Raw genomic sequence first — 19,240 nt, forward strand, 5'->3', positions numbered from 1 at the left:
TTTGTTCGTGCGTGCGTGACGGACACTACGTTTCCGTAAGCACCCGTCTATGTCAACCCAGTTCGTCTGTAATAAAGTGTTACGGGCTGCTCGATGAGCAAGAGCCCGTGCTGGCACAAAGTCAGCTTAATCAAAAACAACAATAATAAATAATCAGTACACAGCTACCTGTCTTACTCTCTGGTCCTCACAAGAACACGCGACTGCTTGACTGGCACAGACATTTGGTACTGACGTTGCAGACTGACTAGCTGAATAAGTGACGTTAAATATCTAAGTCTGTTAAGTAACTTGTACTATGGCTGCACTTGAATATTTTCTGAATATCTTGGTGTTACTAGCAACTGCACATACTTCCTACCCTTAACTAACCTGTACTTTACACTTGACATTCAAAAGTAGATATATTAAAAAATGTATGACAGACACAATAGTAGCCAAGCAAAAAATATACTCATGGTAATCATAAGTACACAAGTATGTAAAGTCCTGGTATTACTGGATTTGAAATCCCTCTATTAATATCACAGGAACCATAGGCTTAAGTGTTTTATTTACCTTGATTGTTTCTTCGTAATTGGTCATAACAATGGAGCGTAGAGCAGAGTACTTAGTGTGGACCTGAGAATCATCAATGGACCAAAACCTGTGGAACATTAAATGTTTCTCGTACCAAGAGGCTGCGTTTTCCATCTGAAGGTCGGGTTGGTTTCCAACAATGTGGTCGACGAACTGAAGATTGGGCTTGGGGCTGTTGGGGTAAAAGAACTGCCACTAATTGTTTGTTCAAGGAGAATGTGAATGAAACAGGAAAAAATTAAAACTAACGTTGGAAAAAGCACAGAACTGAGAACGTCTCGTTGTCCAAAACCACTGGTTCTTAATACTTTAAACATTATACTACATATAAGTGAAATTTTTTAATTGGTTACCCTACACAGTATGTACATGAGATTGTAAAAGAAGACTCCAAGGAACAAGGAAAAGTGAACGTTGGCAATTGCTGCCGAACATGATACGAGAGCTTATCAGTGCAAAGGGAGAGTCTACTGCATAATGGCCAAGTCCAGCCAATGACTACCCAGCAACACTAGACTACACAGGAGTTACTTTCCAAGAGAATCGCCGCATAAACCAGCCTGTTTAAATGCCCAAGTAATAGCACAGAAAACGAATATGATGTGGCAGGAAATACGGCTAGTCATCTGAATCAAGGTGCCACAAGTTATATGGCTACAGTGGTAAGCCATTAGTATTAGCAGCATCTGCTCTGTGTCAAAGTAACCTAAGTTCAGAAGCATTTCAATGGACTGCGTCAGAAATCTGAAGTAAACAGTATCCCAGACAAGATATCTACATTTAATGAGAGGACATTACTGATAAAATTGAAAGTCCAGCAGTGGCGATGAGAACTAACAGATATGTTTAAGATTTAATGGAAATGAGTGGCAGACGATGAAGAACAAGGGAAAATGTATCAATCTTATATTAGCTGTTTACAATATACTTTAAAGTATTATTAAAAAAATACCACGTGGCGGAAATGATAGGTCAAATAAACAAAAGCTAAAACCAACAAGACAATCAGACTCCCACCTTAAGAAAGATGAATTCGGCCATACATACATCACAAATCGATCCTTACAGCAATTATTATTTGTCTGAAGCAACGTGAAAAATTTTTTACAGTTTCGTTTAAAACACTTATCTCTAAGTATAGATTTGCTCAAGCTGAGTTTTAGGGTATAATTTGATAAGCAAACGCTAATCATTAAAAAACAGAAACATGAGCTGGAATGGTCCTCAGGAACCAAAAAAGTTCACCTGAAAGGGCTGACACCACTTACAGTTTCTCCAACAACTTGTCCTGTGGGAACAAAGGTTTCTTGAAGCCTGGTAAGAAAAGTCCCTTGTAGTTTCCTCTCTCGACGAAAGTGTGAGTTGTGTCACCATACTGTGGAGAACAAACATTCGTCAACACCGAACGCTATATTTGAAGCAAATTCACGTCTATGCTTTTTGAAGTGAATATCAACACATTTCAAAAACATGGTTTGGTTGTTCTGGTTTCAGAAATTATTCTGAAACTGTATTTTGCAAAGATTACAGCGTGAAACTTTTATCTGAAGCACTGTTATGAAAAGAAGTAATTGTGTTAACAATTACTTCTTTTCAATATAAAAATACAACAGAGTCGTAAAGTAAACTTGTAATATCTAGGGTACATCCATTATCCAAAATATTGCGACTTTCCGTGATCTTTTACATCAAAGGACTGTAAGGCAGTAAGAGGCAGCCTAAGTACATGAAACTTAAATAAAACACTTTATCCATCTCATTGCTATTTTGCTTAGGGAATACATTTTAATGATGGCACAGAACTGAGTATGTCTCACTGTCCAAAGTCACTGGTTCATAATACATTCATATTATACTATAGGAGAAACTTTTTAGTTGGTTATCCTACACATCGTTTACATGACATTCCAAAGAAAAATTGAAAAGAGCAAGTTAAAGCGAACGTTGCCAATTGCTGCCAAGCACGATACGAGAGCTTATCAATGCAAATAGAGACACCAAATTACGTTGTCTGGGGATACATCATGAAACCTTAATGTATGCAAGTTTCATGATGAATTCACCCTGTGAATTAACTTCTAGAGTGGCACTTTGAAAAAGTCGTCTTACCGTCTGAACCACGGCGAAGCGGACTTTTCCAAATTCGTCTTTTTCTTCCCAGATGTCTTTAACAATCTTGGCTCCCCTTTGCTTCGCCATCTGTATAAAGCAAAGAAATCAGTCAAATAGGTAAAAGTATGCCATTTATTATGTGGATATATCGTGGGTTTTATATTCCAATAAACAACTATCATTTTTACATCATTTGCTACGTAACAAACAAAATCAACCAGAAGGAGAAAAAATTTGCGTGTTTCACACCAAGACTGAATGAAGTCATATAAGAACAGTAAACACAGAATTAGACACAAGAACATTTCCTTAGTTAATGATTATTTCAACAAAAACAACAACTACTACTATAGTGTGTATATACGTATATGTGTGTGCATACATATACATAAATATTGATATATATACATACCGTATTTGTGTACAAATTATATATATATATATATATATATATATATATATATATATATATATATATATATATATGCATACAGCCAGGAGAAGGGTGAAATGAAATAACTTGAACCGAGCTTCCATGTATTTCTACACCTCATCAGGGTTCAGGTACAAGTGCCAAGAAAACAAATACAGTCACAAGAAGACTTCGTGGCAAGACAAATGATGCTAAAAAACAAACAACGCTAACAACTACCGGACAGTTGTTAGCGTTGTTTGTTTTTTAGCATTATTTGTCTTGCCACGAAGTCTTCTTGTGACTCTGTATTTGTTTTCTTGGCACTTGTACCTGAACCCTGATGAGGTGTAGAAATACATGGAAGCGCTCGGTTCAAGTCATTTCATTTCGCCCTTCTCCTGGCTGTATGCATATATGATCATCACACGTCTACAGTGATTTGTTGAAATATATATATATATATATATATATATATATATATAGATAATCCTAAGTGAGGCCCCATCCCATGAAAGATTTCTAGATCCGTCACTGCTAAAACCATTATCAGCGATGACAATAATATGCAATATTGAATTGCGGGTCATTCCACAGAGTTTCATTTGACCTACTCTGGGTGACAATTCCGCTGACTTGTGCAACAAGACCCTATACAGTAAGAACAGCTTTGTAAATATGTTCAGCTTCAGGTATTTTTCCCGTCTGCTAAAGCCAGTCCTTCGGCTCTTTATCAATTAATATATGTCTGCCGTAAGTATACTTTTATGTCAGTCTAAACAGTTATGACACTCAAGACTAGAATAGGATTTAGGCCAAAGGCCCACCACTGGGACCAATGAGGTAATTCAGCGCTGAAACGGACATTGACAGCAAAAGGTTTGAAAGGTGTAACAGGAGTTGCCCTATGAATCAATTCTGAGGAGCGGGTGGAAAGTAAGATGGAAGAAAGAGAATATGAACGGAGGTACAGCAAAAGGAACAAAAGAGGTTGCAGCTAGGGGCCTAAGGCACGCTGCAAAAAACCTTAAGTGATGCCTTACGGGGATGACACTCAAGAAAACAAATGGAGCCCACCAGCCGGACCAAAAACGAAATTTGGGGGACGGACGATAGGTCATTCCCAATACCCATAAGCCTATTTCTATTTCCTTTGAAACGGATTCCGTAAGGTCCAAATGGTGCTTATCCTAACCCCCTGCCCCCCAAAAATCAAAATACTAGAACTGAAATTCTTTTCAACTTTTCTGGAATACCAGCCGGATGTTTTTAAGTCTGTCAAAATAATTAGATAACTTAATATCATTGCTTTGCTTTGCTCTAATTATGACAGCAACACCTTTCGGACATCTCTGAAGTTCCTAATAATGATTGTTTTGACAATATTTCCATTCATGTAAAAACACGTGCAATACATTGGCAACTGTTCAGTCTGAATGAAATGGCATGATAGTTTGTCATTCAGTCTCTTTTGTAATTATTCCTAGCATAATAATAAATTCAGTTACGTATTGTGACTTTCAACGAACAGTAAGCAGCATTTGATGTGTTTCTATGAACATGCAAATATCTTCAAATGCTTCCAACTCCCTTATTGCATATTATTGTCTTCATTCTACACCAACTGCAATGCAAATGACACTCTCATCTCCGGTGAATGTTGTGAATGTTCATTAGTTTCATCAGCCTCTATTTTCTACTTGTTTATAGTCTAGTCTTTAAAACCTCACTTAAAAACAATTGTCTTTCAATAGGCCATTCTTCCATTTTTCTTGCAGACCTCGTTCGCCAGGTTCAGCCCATGACAAAAACCACAGGACAAAGTGAAATCAAGTCCTGTTCAAGTCTTGTGTGGTTCTGACTCTCAAGAACCAGTCTATCAAGCGTCGGCATCTGGCAGAAGTCCAAATAACGTCGATTCTTCATCTCAGTCCAGACACACTAAATAATCTTTATGCACCAATCTCCTTTCTCACTCAAAGACAACTGTTCTTCCATTAAAAAATAAAAGTGGGGTAAATAAATTCAAAATCTAATATCGCGTAAGTTTACCTTGTACCTTTATAGAATAGAACAGCATATAGAATTTAGGAAAAAGGCCAAGCTCTGGAACCTATGAGGTCATTCAGCGCTGACAAGGAAATTAAGAATAAAAACGTTTGAAAGGTGTAACAGTAGGAAAACCTCATTATTGCGTTATGGAACAATTGTTAGGAGAGGTGGACAGTAAGATGGAAGAGAATATGAACAGATTCAGTAAAAGGAATTAAAGGGGCTGCAGCTAGGGGCCGAAGGGACGCTGTAAAGAACTATGAAGCAATGCCTACAGTGTGCCACATGAGGTGCACTACCGGCACTACCCCACCACTGCGTGTACCTTTATCCCATACTTCTTTCAGGTCACTGTTCGTTATTATTTACTTCCTGTTACCTGTCCAGCTATCTAGACTTGCTCTCTTTACATTTTACATGCATTCATCCGCCTCCACATCTTACTTTCATAATGCCATCTAAATCCTCGACGCTGAAGGCAATGTCCTTCACTCCATCGCCGTGGGTGACCAGATGCTGCCCCATCTCGGCGTTGCCTGGGTTCAGGGCGGAGGCGAACACGAAGATGATCTGTTGAAAAAGTAACAATTGAAGACCACAAAAAAAAACAACTATTAAGATAACACCTATTTACCCGCATAAATTAACTCCTGCTATATATATATATATATATATATATATATATATATATATATATATATATATATATATATATATATATATATATAAGCCAAATGTTGCGTCAAAATTAGAATTTTAGGGCGTCTAAACGTGAGAAATTGCGTAGTATCATAGAAAATGGGTCATGGAAACAGAAAATTTCCCGCCTTTTCCAGGCTATACTAAACTGCTACGAATAAAATAATTGGCAAATACAACGGATAGATAGCATTTTTCACGTATAAAAACTAAGCATTTATCATAACTCAGTTGAGCTGCATAAATATAAGAGATAAACATCTTATTTTAATAGCAAGTACGATTTTACTATGAAAACTATGCATGCTCACATCGGTTATTCAAACTTATCTAATAATAGTAATACATACATATATAGGTATATACATATATATATATATATATATATATATATATATATATATATTTGAAAACTGAGCTATGAAAATTAGCTTATCTTGCCTAGTGGTTAATTCAAGCTGACATTTATCATACAGTCACTTGTGCCCAACATGAACTGTAACTACTACAACCTAGAGATACAAAGGTGCCATAACAGTGGCTCCTTAATTCAAGTATTTGCACAGACGCAAAGAGGCATAAGGGTTCTGCGCATCGGCGAGGACGCCCAACGATAATGACAAGGTAATATGGACTTGGTAATACCCACCTTGTTTTGCTTCACTGCGTGGTAGCAGACATCGCGGGATCCTGTCTCCAGACCTTTGTAAGCATAAGGCTCAAAGCCCATTCGCGATGAATAGTAACTGGCAGCCTGGAAGAGACAAAGCAGTGTTTATTACAGAGATTATTTATTATTATTGTGTAACAATTAAGGAATTCTGTCATGCTTTACTCCAGGATGTGACATCTACATCAGTGTTGATGCAATGGACACCACGCAATTGCCCAATATGCAGCAATGTGAAGAATAAAATAAATAGCCACATGACTCACGGTTCGTTTTCATGCCATGAAAGGTGTGATTTTGTTATTAGTCTAATTTCTAATGCGCTGCACCTCTGCAGAGTAGGAATCAATTAACTGCTTCAAGAGAAAACTTCATGAATGCAAAGTGCCCAAATGTTTAACGGTCAGTCTCTCTCAGTTACCAACAACGGATCGTAGGATCGGCAAATAAGGATATAAAAACAAATAAAAACTAAAATGTCAAAGTTGCACGACCAACGGTAGGCGCCTCTCAGTCCCTGGACAGTTGTGTAAGACGCCAAAATACGAAGTCCTTCGCAATCGTCAGACGCACTTTCCTTCGATTCGGATAGTAAAGAAAAAGAGTTACAAGGAGTCACAAGGATTAGGATGTCTCAAACACTTGTTAGTCCATCCGAGGAGAAAGGCTACTTATGGAAAAACTGCCAAACGCACTGATGAACAAATTATGAGGACTTTGACGAGAATTTGGAAGGAGAATAATAAAACGGTTCGTGAATTAAAATGAATTTAATTCGATTAACCTGAAAATAAGGCCTGACCGCTAGGCATTAAAGAAATTAGGTTTCGTAGGTCGTTTCTGAACTATTTAAGACCTCTTGACTGTGGTGGGTTAAACAGAGAAAGTAGACTATTTCAAATCTCATTCTGTCCGATGTAGTAGGACATTAAGAGGCCTTATGCCGTTACGGGCTCTTGCTGCTCGTTGGTCATTTCTTAAAATACGACATTTTCCATGTAGAACCTTGGCTATAAGGTGATTTGGAGGAGATACAGTCATAATCCACGACCATTTTAAGTAAGTCAGCTTGAATTAAAAAGGAAAAAATTGAATAAGCCAAGTAATTACTAATGCAAGAACAAGATTCCCTTGGCATTCAAAGTTATAATAAATATTTGGTTTGAGCCGCGTTCTAATTCTAAAGCTTTAATAATAATGATGATGATATTATTGTCTAAGGAGTCCACGTGATAAAAAAAAATTTTAAGAGTTCGTGTATAATTTAAAAACACTTTTCATTATATATAGTCTCGTGATAGAAAGTTTTTCCCAACTAAAATTGTCACGTTTACATCCATTTTAAATCGACACTTCGATATTTATTTCTTCTCACAAGTAGACTTGTTGGCACATGATATATAATCTCTTCACCAATAATTTTGGCACATGAGTATATAGTCTCGATAATTTTGAGTGTTTCCCAACAAAAAATATTATTATTATTATATTATTATTATTATTATTATTATTATTATTATTTTATTTATTATTATTATTAGAGGCGATATTTAAACGTCGGCCTAACATAAATATGCCGGCTATATATGATAATACAAATTTTTTGCACCCATGAGTTTCACCAAGACGGTAATCATAAGGGCTTATCAAACCCAAGACTGATTTTCAGCTGACTCAACACCGCTATAAACGCGAGCTGAATTTTTGCTTGAAATAGATAGTGAAATATAGTAATCATGATTTTTTAAAAATACATTTTGCGCTTTCAGCACTGGTAAAACGGAACAGAAAAATTATTTCAAACTCAAATCAACTGCATCCTAATGGAAATGAATACCTTAAATTTACACCAACGATCAGTTAAACCATTCCGCGACCGTCACTTGTTACACAATAAAGTCTGTTTGTCAGGAATGTCAGTTAAAACCAGTTGGTAAAACAAGTTTGGGTAGCCTAAGGTTAAACCACATTTGGTGGGATGGGGTTATAATATGCTACGGGTAGCCAGCCGGCAGGAGAGCCAACCAAACCTCTCTGGTCTACGTACGTCTTGGCGCACACAAGGCCAGAGGTTGGGAATTATGCAGCATAATGCTACTGTAGGATGATTTAACAACTGTCTACTTCTTCCCACTACTAACAGAAGATACCCGAGGTTTACAACTTCGCAAATTAGAGTAAGGTAGACCTTTCTCCACCCATCGATAAAGTTTTCCTCAGTTATGCAACAAATGAGACACGAATCGTGAACAGAGTCCTTGCATTGTAAAGATCTCGGTGGGGAAAATTTAATGTTCCTTAGCATTGGAGGGAATTTCACATTCTGAGTTAAATTAACATTTCGCCTGGTTGTGATACATAGACGTACAGTGACGTTAAGCCACTGGCTATCAGTTGAGATGAAAATCTTTCCGAACGTTATCCCTACATTAAGGGGTCGGTTGCCTGATGCGCCTTCTCCACTGCCTTCTATCAAAGGCATCATCCTCCACCAAACCTCTTCTTTCCATATCTTCCTTCATTTTATCTCGCCATCTAATTCTTTGTCTCCCTCTCGATCATCTTCCTCTAACATGTTCTTCCCAAGCCCACTTTACTCTCTCCTTGTCATTCATCCTCAACACATGACCATACCATCTCAATCATGACTCTCTTATTGTTGCCTGTGTTTAGTCTCGTTTTTCCAAACTGCTATTGCAGCAGTCTGTTACTGTCACACATCTACTCCCTTTTCTACCTCTCCTGGTAGATTCTTTCATTACTCTACCCTCACTCTATATTTCTACCCGTGGATTTTCCTATCTAATTGTCCATACATATTTATAGACAGACTCCTGTTGTATTCCTAACAACACTCGGCCACCTACGGGCAGTGACCTCAATGCCTAAAATTCTGAAAATATTCATACATAAAAAATACAATGTTGAAAGCAATCATAAATGGCAATATATACAACAATGTTAGAACATTAGTTACTTGAAGGCAAATTATTCAGTAAAGTCTTAACGGTGTTGAGCTTGTTAATAACTAACACTGACAATACATATGAAAGCTAGTATGGTGAGTACTAACAAAACAATATTTATCATGGACATAATGGGGGAAATGTCAGATTTTTATACATGGAAAAAATGATTAGCTGCTTCAAGTTTGTTAAATGATTCTAACTCAAGTTTGGACAATTTGAAATCTTTGACATGTTCAAAATGATTTATGTGGCTAGATAAGTTTAAGGTGTAAGTAGCATATATGGTGGGCATGTAATACAAATAATTCAAAATAATGACTTCACAAGATGTCACAAAGGATTTGATGTTATTAAACATTATTTGAGATTGGTTATTCCTCTGTAATATTTACTAAGCCTGCCCTTCTTAGTTCATCATTTTCTAACCTATCGACTCTCTTGTACATAAGCCTGTTGAAATCAAGTTTTTGTATAAATCTGTATCATCTCGCCTCCCCCATGAATGCTGATTGGAAAATGGGTCATTAAATTGGTGACAAGTGGCTAATTACGAATTGTTATCGAGCATACCTTCGCACTTGTTGAAATCACAAATATCACACCACAAAAGTTGTCTATGTCCAATTCACACATACCTTGAGAATAATTTACACCAAAAGGGAATTACAACTGATAAGCACTCCGACGAAGCACACGTAATTCCCCCCTGGGTGAACATATATAATCTAAATATTATATCTAGAGATATATATATCAATATATAGTAAATTAAATATATACATATAGAGATATATATATCAATATAGGATATATATATCTATATATAGATATATATATATATATATATAATATATATTAATATATATATATTATATTATATATATATGATTAAATGTCTGACTCACCACGGACCGTCAGAAATTTATTTCTGTGAAGTTCGTTTCCATGTGTCCATTACCAGTATATATACAATATATTCTATATCTATATACATACTACATAGTGCATAAATTGATATATATATATATATATATATATATATATATATATATATATGTGTGTGTGTGTGTATATATATATATATTATATATATATATATATATATATAATATATATCGAAGATACAATCTTTTTATCTAAACTGAATCAGTCTTTACTCCTCTTTTCTCTCCTGGCAAGCTTCTCGGGAAACAATCTGCGGCTATAAGTAAGTAGAAAGAAACGTAAATAATTTCCCCTTATTCACGAGAAGCTAGACTGAAAAGACAAAGGAAGTATAGATTGATTCAAAGTCTAGATAAAAAAAGATAGTATCTGCGATAATACCACTGACTTCAATACGAATGGCATGAAAGAAGTTGAGCCCAAAATCACATACATTATATGTAAAAATCACATATATAATGTATATTTTTTATAATATATATTATAACAGGTATACTCACGCACACACATAGGCACACATATATAGATATTTACATTTATTTTATATATAATATATATAAACACACCCACACACGTTATATATATATATATATATATATAATATATATATATATATATATATATATTAACGGACTTAAACCCTTAAATTAAATTATCCCGGCTTTTTGAAAAGTGGTAGTTTAAAGTACTATTTACGAAACGCTGAAATATGCAAAGAAATCCACACTTCAGACCTCGAATGCAGCGAGGAAAAATGAACTTAAATTTAGAATCAATGCATTCTGAAACCTGCTCTCTCCAACCATCCGTGAAAATGAAGTCTAATGTTTCAATGTTGGAACATCGACTTTTGACCTATGAGGTGATTCAGAGCTAAAAGGGAAATTGATAGTCGAAAGGTTTAACAGGAGGAAAATCTCGCAGTTGCACTATGAAACAATTGTTAGGAGAGGGTGGAAAGTCAGTTGGAAGAAAGGGAATATGAACGGAGGTACAGTAAAGGGAATAGAAGGGGTTGCGGCTAGGGGCCGAAGGGACGCTGCAAAGAACCTATGTAATGTCTACAGTGCACCACATGAGGTGCACTGACGACACTACCTCCCAACGGGGAATGTTTCATTGTATACATACGCCTTCATTTACCTGCTATATAAAAGGTAATATAAAGGTAAGTCAAATACGCTCTCGGGCACAATGTGGTATATAACCTATTGTTCTGGTTGGGTATATCCGTATATAAGTGAAACTCAAACAAGCATTGCTTTTATTCTTTTCCGGCATAATGTCTCAATGAGAACGCCAATATTTTCAGGAATAAGACCCATGACATCAAAATCATTAGCAAGCGTTAATATTATACATAAACACCACGGAATACCTTTACCATTAGAAGGTAGGTCATTGACCGACGGGGAAGGGCTATGATTTCCTTTTTCTCTTGTGGCCAAAAGAATCCATTGTGAGTGATGACCTTTGCATAATTCAACAAGGGAACAAAAGAGTGTTCGCCGTAGGCATAAATGGTTGGTTTCTTGCAAAAGGGCTCTGGTGACCAAAGTAGCATCACCTTTACCGGTAATGATTTCAGTGGTGTCAAAACGGAGAACCTAAGTATCATTACATCCTTTATGTGGGTTTTACGGTCAATTTTGAATGTGGGAGTAATAAAAGAAAATGGCAAATGGCCCTAAAATCTGGGTATGACAGAACTTAAATTCTGAAGACGATGACACACGCTTTAGCAGAGAGAAACGCTAAGCATTAAAATATATAATCATCAGTATGAAATGGATTGTATTCAGTATAATGAAACGCAATCTGCTTGGGCAAACTACTGAGAAGCATTTAAAGTCCGTATTTCTTCATGAAACTGAATCATCCAAAGCTTTCGGATGCTTCATCATCACCGAAAAGGTTTTGGGCTCCCGCTGAAGGAGCTGCCATGACTTGCTGTTACCGGATTCAACATAGCTGTAGAACATGAAACTCATCCGGTGCTGAATCATGATTACCTGATTACACCTTCATCCAAATGACAATGAATGAGGAAATGATGGGGAGAAGGGCAGTTAATCCAGCCAATTCAGAGGCAGATGCACCGACATAATTAAAAGTGCTCTGACCTGGTTAGGTCTGCCGTTGTCGACATTAGTTATATTCCGTCTGTTTGCATTACCGAAAGAAAAACAGCAAATGGTAGAATCTCACGATCTCAATTTAATGTCCTCTTAAAGCGCCAGCTGGTTATAAGAATTTAACGAAATATGATAAAAATAATAAGTATCGCTACAAAACGGCGATTAGAAATTTACATGTCCACACGGGTACTACAAATCCTCAAAAAGTGCCATGATGGATAGCCGTCTACCAATCTACATTACTGTCTTCAGTGCTACAGCAAACAAGGTCGTTTTCCATCGGTGTGCCAAAATTCTGAGAATGTCTAAGTTCTATTGGAAAGATATTAAATAATGTACAGACTACTTCTCATGCCATACTGTATTTTGCTCCAACATACAGAAAATTAAACTGCATCACACAAATTAACTTCAACGAAGGAAGCAGCCTGGAAAAGGCTGAAACAAGAAGTAAATGTCAACGAAAATAAGAGAATCAAATATTACCAAGAAATCAAAGCTACTTTGTAGGTATTACTTGGGTCATTGCCCTCAAGAAGTTGTTTGCTCTGAACTGCCATAGCCTTCTGGAGGGACACAAGACTATTTCCAATATGGTTCCATTCCTTCACCAGTTTGTTAACAGGAAAATAATGTACACTATAAAAGAACGAAGTCATTCAGATATTTAATATCTCTGCCCGCTGTTCTGGAAGTACAGCGATGATCATGTTACTTAAGTAACATGATCATTGTTGTACTTCCAGAACAGCGGGCAGAGATACTAAATATCTGAGTGACTTCATCTCTTCTAGTGTATACTATTTCCCTGTTAACAAACTGGTGAAGGAATGGAACTATATTGGAAATAGAGTCTTGTGTAGCTCCGGGAGGCTAAGACAATACAGAACAAAGAATTTCTTGAGGGTAATGACCCAAGTAATATCTACAAAGTAAACAGTGCTTCTTGCAATTGAATAAAGATACTTCATGATTCCTCAGTCTAAAATAGTGTAGACAGTCTTAATAAACATTGGAATATTATTCCGTAGAAAAGACAGAAGTCTTAAACACATCTGGAGTGCGACAAGAGAAGAATTCACCCCTATGAACAAGGCGAATTTCCAAGTTAGGTTTGAGGAAGAAGCCTGTAAACATTATTGTTTGCACTTTACAATATTAAGGTATCAGAACAAAATGGTTTAATATCCAGGTCAACTAATGTCCCAGGAAAATTGTTAAAAATTTCGAACGATGAAATAGGAAGGAATGTTATCTTTGGAGTCCTCAAGTTAACTAAGTTTTGTCTAGTAGTCTCAATAATCGTCATTTAAAGTTATAAACTAGATAGTTTCTGGGGTACTTCGAAAGCAAGGAAGACAGCCCAGGGTAAACAGGGAGCTAGGACATAAAACGGATAGAATAAGATGGCTTATTGCGATGTACCCAGGATTATAATTCCCAATGAAACACCACCTAATACTTGCCAACTGCAACGGAAAAACTGGTTAGGTACGAAACCGTCAATTTATTGCAAAAGGCATGTTGAGGCTTTTAGCAGAGAGTTGGATAAGCAAAGTAATACTCAAGGTCCCGTCAAAAACATAAAAAATGTCAAAGGAGAATGATGTCCTTTGACTGGATACCCAGATATGCTGGTCAGAAATTAAAGTGTTTGTGAATGCAATGAGCTGGGCTTCAATACCCAGGGAACTTCATTAACTATCTCCTTTAAAATAAAGGTAAGGCAATAAGTCCACTTTATTTTTCTTTATACAGAAAACGTTTGTCATGATGGCAGAGAGGATTTCACCATAAATATATTGTTAGAAGTTTTCCAAACGTGTGCATGAGAGCAATATAATAACAAGTATTATGCAATTATCCAGTTACAGACAAATTAACTGTAACTGGGTAACACTATGTCTTCCTTTCAACGATGCAGTGAGGGAAAGACTGGCAAGTCTCTATCCCTGTCCCACAAGGCATCTGGCATGTATGCTTTTATGGAAGCGTGTAGTTCCTCGTTGGACGAGTAGCTTACGTGCTCGCCTACCAATCAGTTAGTCAAGAGTTCGATTCCCGGCTCTGACAACGTGGAATCAGAGGAATTTGTTTCTGGTGATTAGAAATTCATTTCTCGATATATATATATATATATATATATATATATATATATATATATATATATATATTATATAATGTGGTTCAGAACCCACTTTAAGCTGTAGGTGCCTTTGCTAGGTATCCAGTTGGTTCATAGCCAAGTAAAAATATGTAATCCTTCGACCTAGCCCTAGGAGAGCTGTTAATCAGCTCAGTGGTCTAGTTAATATAAGATATACTTAACTTGGGAGCGCGGAAGCAAGGACGAGTCAATAGCATTCTTAAGGACGACTCATTGATTTTCTTTATACAGGGAAAATTTCTGAGCAGACATTATCTGAAAGCTTCTTCTAATTGTATTTGGAAAAGACACAGAGAGATTAAATAAGTCTGCTGAAATTAGGTCTGCATATGACGAAAGGAGGAACTCAATTGAAGGCGCCATACTTTAGCCGTGGAGTTCCTTCGACTCATGTCCTCAGCGTTCTAAATTTTCAGATATGCAATTCTAATAATATAAGATTAAATGGCAAAACTAACGAGAAAGGGTTGATAATTAGCAACGAATCAGCACTCAGGTAAATGGCACCTGATCCCTCACAAGACGTCGATGGGTTCTGCGCACTTGTTGACAACGAAGCCAATGAGAAGAATGCCGATGAGCGCTGGCCTCCAACTGCGTAGCAAAAATGTGATTCGCTTTCCAGCAAAGTCACCGAAGCAAACACAACGAAAATTTACAACCAAACGAGAAAAATCCCGATAAAGCAATGACGTAGCAACTAAGCTGTAGTGTTTCATTTGTTCCCTCGGGCTTATTTTTTACAGCCTGGGCAGATAAGAGGTATCTATGACAAATCCGTAGTCGTCCGCAAATCAAATGACGTCTCACTCGAGTTTTGGTTTTTATTATTATTCTCGCAAAATCATGGAATAAAAAGGGAAGACAGAGTTAATATTCAGCAACATGATGCATATTATAACATTTATATATACTTTAACTGTCACTAAAACTAAAAAGGTTGCCACAAACACGGAAAAAGTCATACACGAAACCACACACATACATATATATATGTATGTATGCATGTATGCATGTATGTATGTATGTATAACGAAATACAAATACCCAGGCAAATCGTTACAACTGCATTTCAATATAAAAACAAGAACAATGATGTAAATGTATTAATTAATTATTGTTACCTCCAAGGAAAAACCAGTAGAAGAATATCTAGTATAAACAAAAGGGAACTGAGAAAAGAGCAAAGGGGACGGGAAAAATTCCTATTCATATGAGAGAGAGAGAGAGAGAGAGAGAGAGAGAGTGATTATAGTCTTACGCCATCAGTGGCTTAATCAAGTCGCCTTTCCAAGGCCAAGATACTGCCCTTGACAGCATCACCCTTCGCTGACCCGAGAATTTTTCGTTTGCAAAAGCAAGTCCAAGACTAAGTCAACAATGAGCAGAAGGTGGTGACGACGTCGAAATCCAAGCACACAAGCTACTTGCTTTGAACGCAAGTCACTTGCTCATTTTGCCTGTTCATCACAGTTAAGATTCATGCAAATCCCTAAATCCAAGAATGGTTAGAGGAATAAGAAAAGAAAAGAAAAAAAAAAACAAGTATGAAATGTGCCGAAGTTTTTTCTGCGCAATATAGCTCTTTGTACAGCATATTATGCTGTATGAAACTCTCACCTGTGGCCCATGAAACTTTCAATCACAGTCCGGTGGTGGTTGTGTTGTTGGTACCTATAGCAGCACCAGACACACGATCATGGATGATTTTAACCTTACATAGAATGAAAACTTCAGAGGCTCGAGGGCTGCAACTTGGTACATTTGATGATTGTAGGGTGGATGATCAACATATCAATTTGCAGCCCTCTAGCCTCAGTAGTAGTTGAGATCTGAGGGTGGGCGGCCAGACAGACTGCCACCTCAATAGGTTTATTTCAACGGAAAACTAAAAATGTGACATTGACGAATGTTTGTCAATAAAGGCAACTCAGATTAAGAGATTTTTGCTCTGCCATTTGCACGGTAAAACCTAAAAATCTGGAAAGGAATTGATTCGCGCATATTCTGAGCTATAATATATCACTAAGTAATATATCTTCCAGAACTGGAACTGGAATATAAACTTTAAGCCAAAGACCAAGCGCTGGGAACTATGAAGTCATTCAACACTGCAAGGTTTTTGGAGGTGTAATAGGACGAAGACGTCGCAAGTGCACTATGAAACTATTGTTACGAGAGGTGAAAATAAGATGGAATTGAATTGAATATAGAATTTAGGCCAAAGGCCAAGCACTGGGACCAATGGGGTCATTCAGTGCTGAAACGGAAATTGACAGAAAAAGGCTTGAAAGATGTAACAGCAGGAAAATCTCGCAGTTGCACTATGAATCAATTCATAGCAGAGGGTGGAAAGTAAGATGGAAGAAAGGGAATATGAAAGGATGTACAGTAAAGGGAATAAAAGGGGTTGCAGCTAGGGGTTGAAGGGACTGCAAAGAACCTTGAGTAATTCCTACAGGTGCACTGCCGTCACTAGCCCCTACAGGGGAAAGGACGATGGAAAAAAAGATAATATGAATGAAGGTACAGTAAAAGGAATGAAATAAGTTGCAGGTAGGGACCGAACTGTCACTGCAAAGAACCTTACGTAATGCTTACAGCGCACTGGGTAATTAGCAATAATGGCACAACTCCCCTACGGATATTATCACCAGCACTTAATATATTCCCCATTATCTACAAATGATTATATTCGAATTGCATAATCATATGACTCGAAGCCTACATTTGACATTTTCCTAATCACTTGCACTCTTCATCTCACGTTATACCGCTTTGGTTTGAGCTCCTTAAGAATATATACCGAAACATCCAAGTGATCCAAAGCATTCTCTCTATCACATATCATATCATATATCTTATATATTCCCTCTCCCCTCCCCCCTAATATATATATAAGAATTATTATACATAATAATAATAGATAAATATATATATAAAGGTAATAAACCACGAAGGAGAGCAAAACACTGGAGCAGCTGCAAGATCTTTTGGCTCAACGTCCTTTACTTAGCAAAGGACGTTGAGTCTAAAAATCTTGTAGCTACCCCAGTGTTTCACTTTCCTTCGTGACTTACACCGTTTATTTATTGGAATTTATCACGTTTTCCGAACTTTCGTGATTCAGTTATACATATAATATATATATAATATATATATTATATATATATATATATATACATATATATATGTATTTATATATATATATATATATATAATATATATATATATATATATATATAATGATGGCGAGCAGACAGCTACACATTCCAACAGGGGTTCAAGCAAGACAACAACTAACATGATTAATCTACTGAAACGTTTCGTGCCCCAAGACATTGGCACATCATCATTCTGGAATTAAAATTTTATTTGTTTAGTAATATTAAACTAAATTAAATCTATAAAATACAATTAATTATGTGAGTTGTTGTCTTGCTGGAACCCCTGTTGAACTGTATATATATGTGTGTGTGTGTGTACGTATGTAATGTCAACAATCCGTTTTTCTTAGTGACTGGCTTCGGATTAAATCGAATTCACTAGTAGCTGCCACATTTGTTTTAAATTTTTTATTGGCACGTAATGTCAAAAAAAAAATAAATAACAAAATAAGCGCCACACATCTCTGTCTTGCACAGGTACTCACTCACTCGCTTCAATCTACTTTTCCTCCAAGTTCCCAATCTTCTCCATTTCAAATCCATCCAGCATTTTCCAAGGCGTCATCCTAAACCTTTTGAAAACCATCCTATCGTTTCTATCTCTCTCTCTACATGAGCATGCCACCTAGAAATCATTCTAGTTTATTCTTTAACTCCCACTGCTTCTGATCTTCACATTTCTCGACCCCTCGGTCCTTCTTAACCAACATTTACTGCTAAAAAGAAATCCCGCTACTTCCTTTGCATCTATGCTGCATTTCTTCTTTTCATTCACCTTGCCATCACCAGATACTTATACTCACACATATACCTACGAGGATAGAACGATATATGGAATTTAAGCCAAAGGCTTAGTGCTGAGACATATGAAGTCATTCAGCGCTAAAAGGGAAATTGAGAGTAAAATGTCTGAAAGGTGTAACAGGAGGAAAACCTCACAGTTGCATAATGAATCAATTGTTAGGAGAGGGTGGAAAGTAAGATGGAAGAAAGAGAATATGAACATATCAACCACATATGTGCGCGTCTATGTACAAGGACTAATGGCTGTAAACTTATTTAGCTGAATTGGACAACTGACTTTAAAATTCAGCAACTGTCGCATCGTGACCTATTTCCCAAACAAATCCTACAGTTCCTTAAATAATTTGTCTTACCTGTTTGGCGTTGCCCACCCAGAAGGTAAGGTAGTCGAAGCAGAGGAAGCGGCCAACATCGGGCTGAAAAGAAAAAATGAAAAATTATGTGAAAAATGTGTGTTAAAAAACGGGGGTGTTGGGTTTAAGACAAAAAAAAAGGGGGGTGGATGATTAAGGTAATAAAAAAGGCA

At 36.7% G+C, this 19,240-nt stretch overlaps 1 protein-coding gene across 1 annotated transcript in view; it reads right to left on the reverse strand.

Annotated features, from left to right (window-relative positions):
- LOC135207281 (4-hydroxyphenylpyruvate dioxygenase-like) overlaps nt 1-19,240 on the reverse strand; it is a 203,555-nt gene that overhangs the window by 176,859 nt on the left and 7,456 nt on the right. Inside the window, exons 3-8 of the mRNA XM_064238947.1 lie at nt 19,068-19,130; nt 6,504-6,608; nt 5,600-5,725; nt 2,689-2,778; nt 1,848-1,954; nt 559-751 (exon numbers count right to left, since the gene is read on the reverse strand). Coding sequence (XP_064095017.1) covers nt 559-751; nt 1,848-1,954; nt 2,689-2,778; nt 5,600-5,725; nt 6,504-6,608; nt 19,068-19,130 — 684 coding nt within the window. The remainder of the gene's footprint in view (nt 1-558; nt 752-1,847; nt 1,955-2,688; nt 2,779-5,599; nt 5,726-6,503; nt 6,609-19,067; nt 19,131-19,240) is intronic.

This window comes from Macrobrachium nipponense, chromosome 32 (assembly GCF_015104395.2).
Source record: "Macrobrachium nipponense isolate FS-2020 chromosome 32, ASM1510439v2, whole genome shotgun sequence".
Classification (NCBI taxonomy): Eukaryota; Metazoa; Arthropoda; class Malacostraca; order Decapoda; family Palaemonidae; genus Macrobrachium; species Macrobrachium nipponense.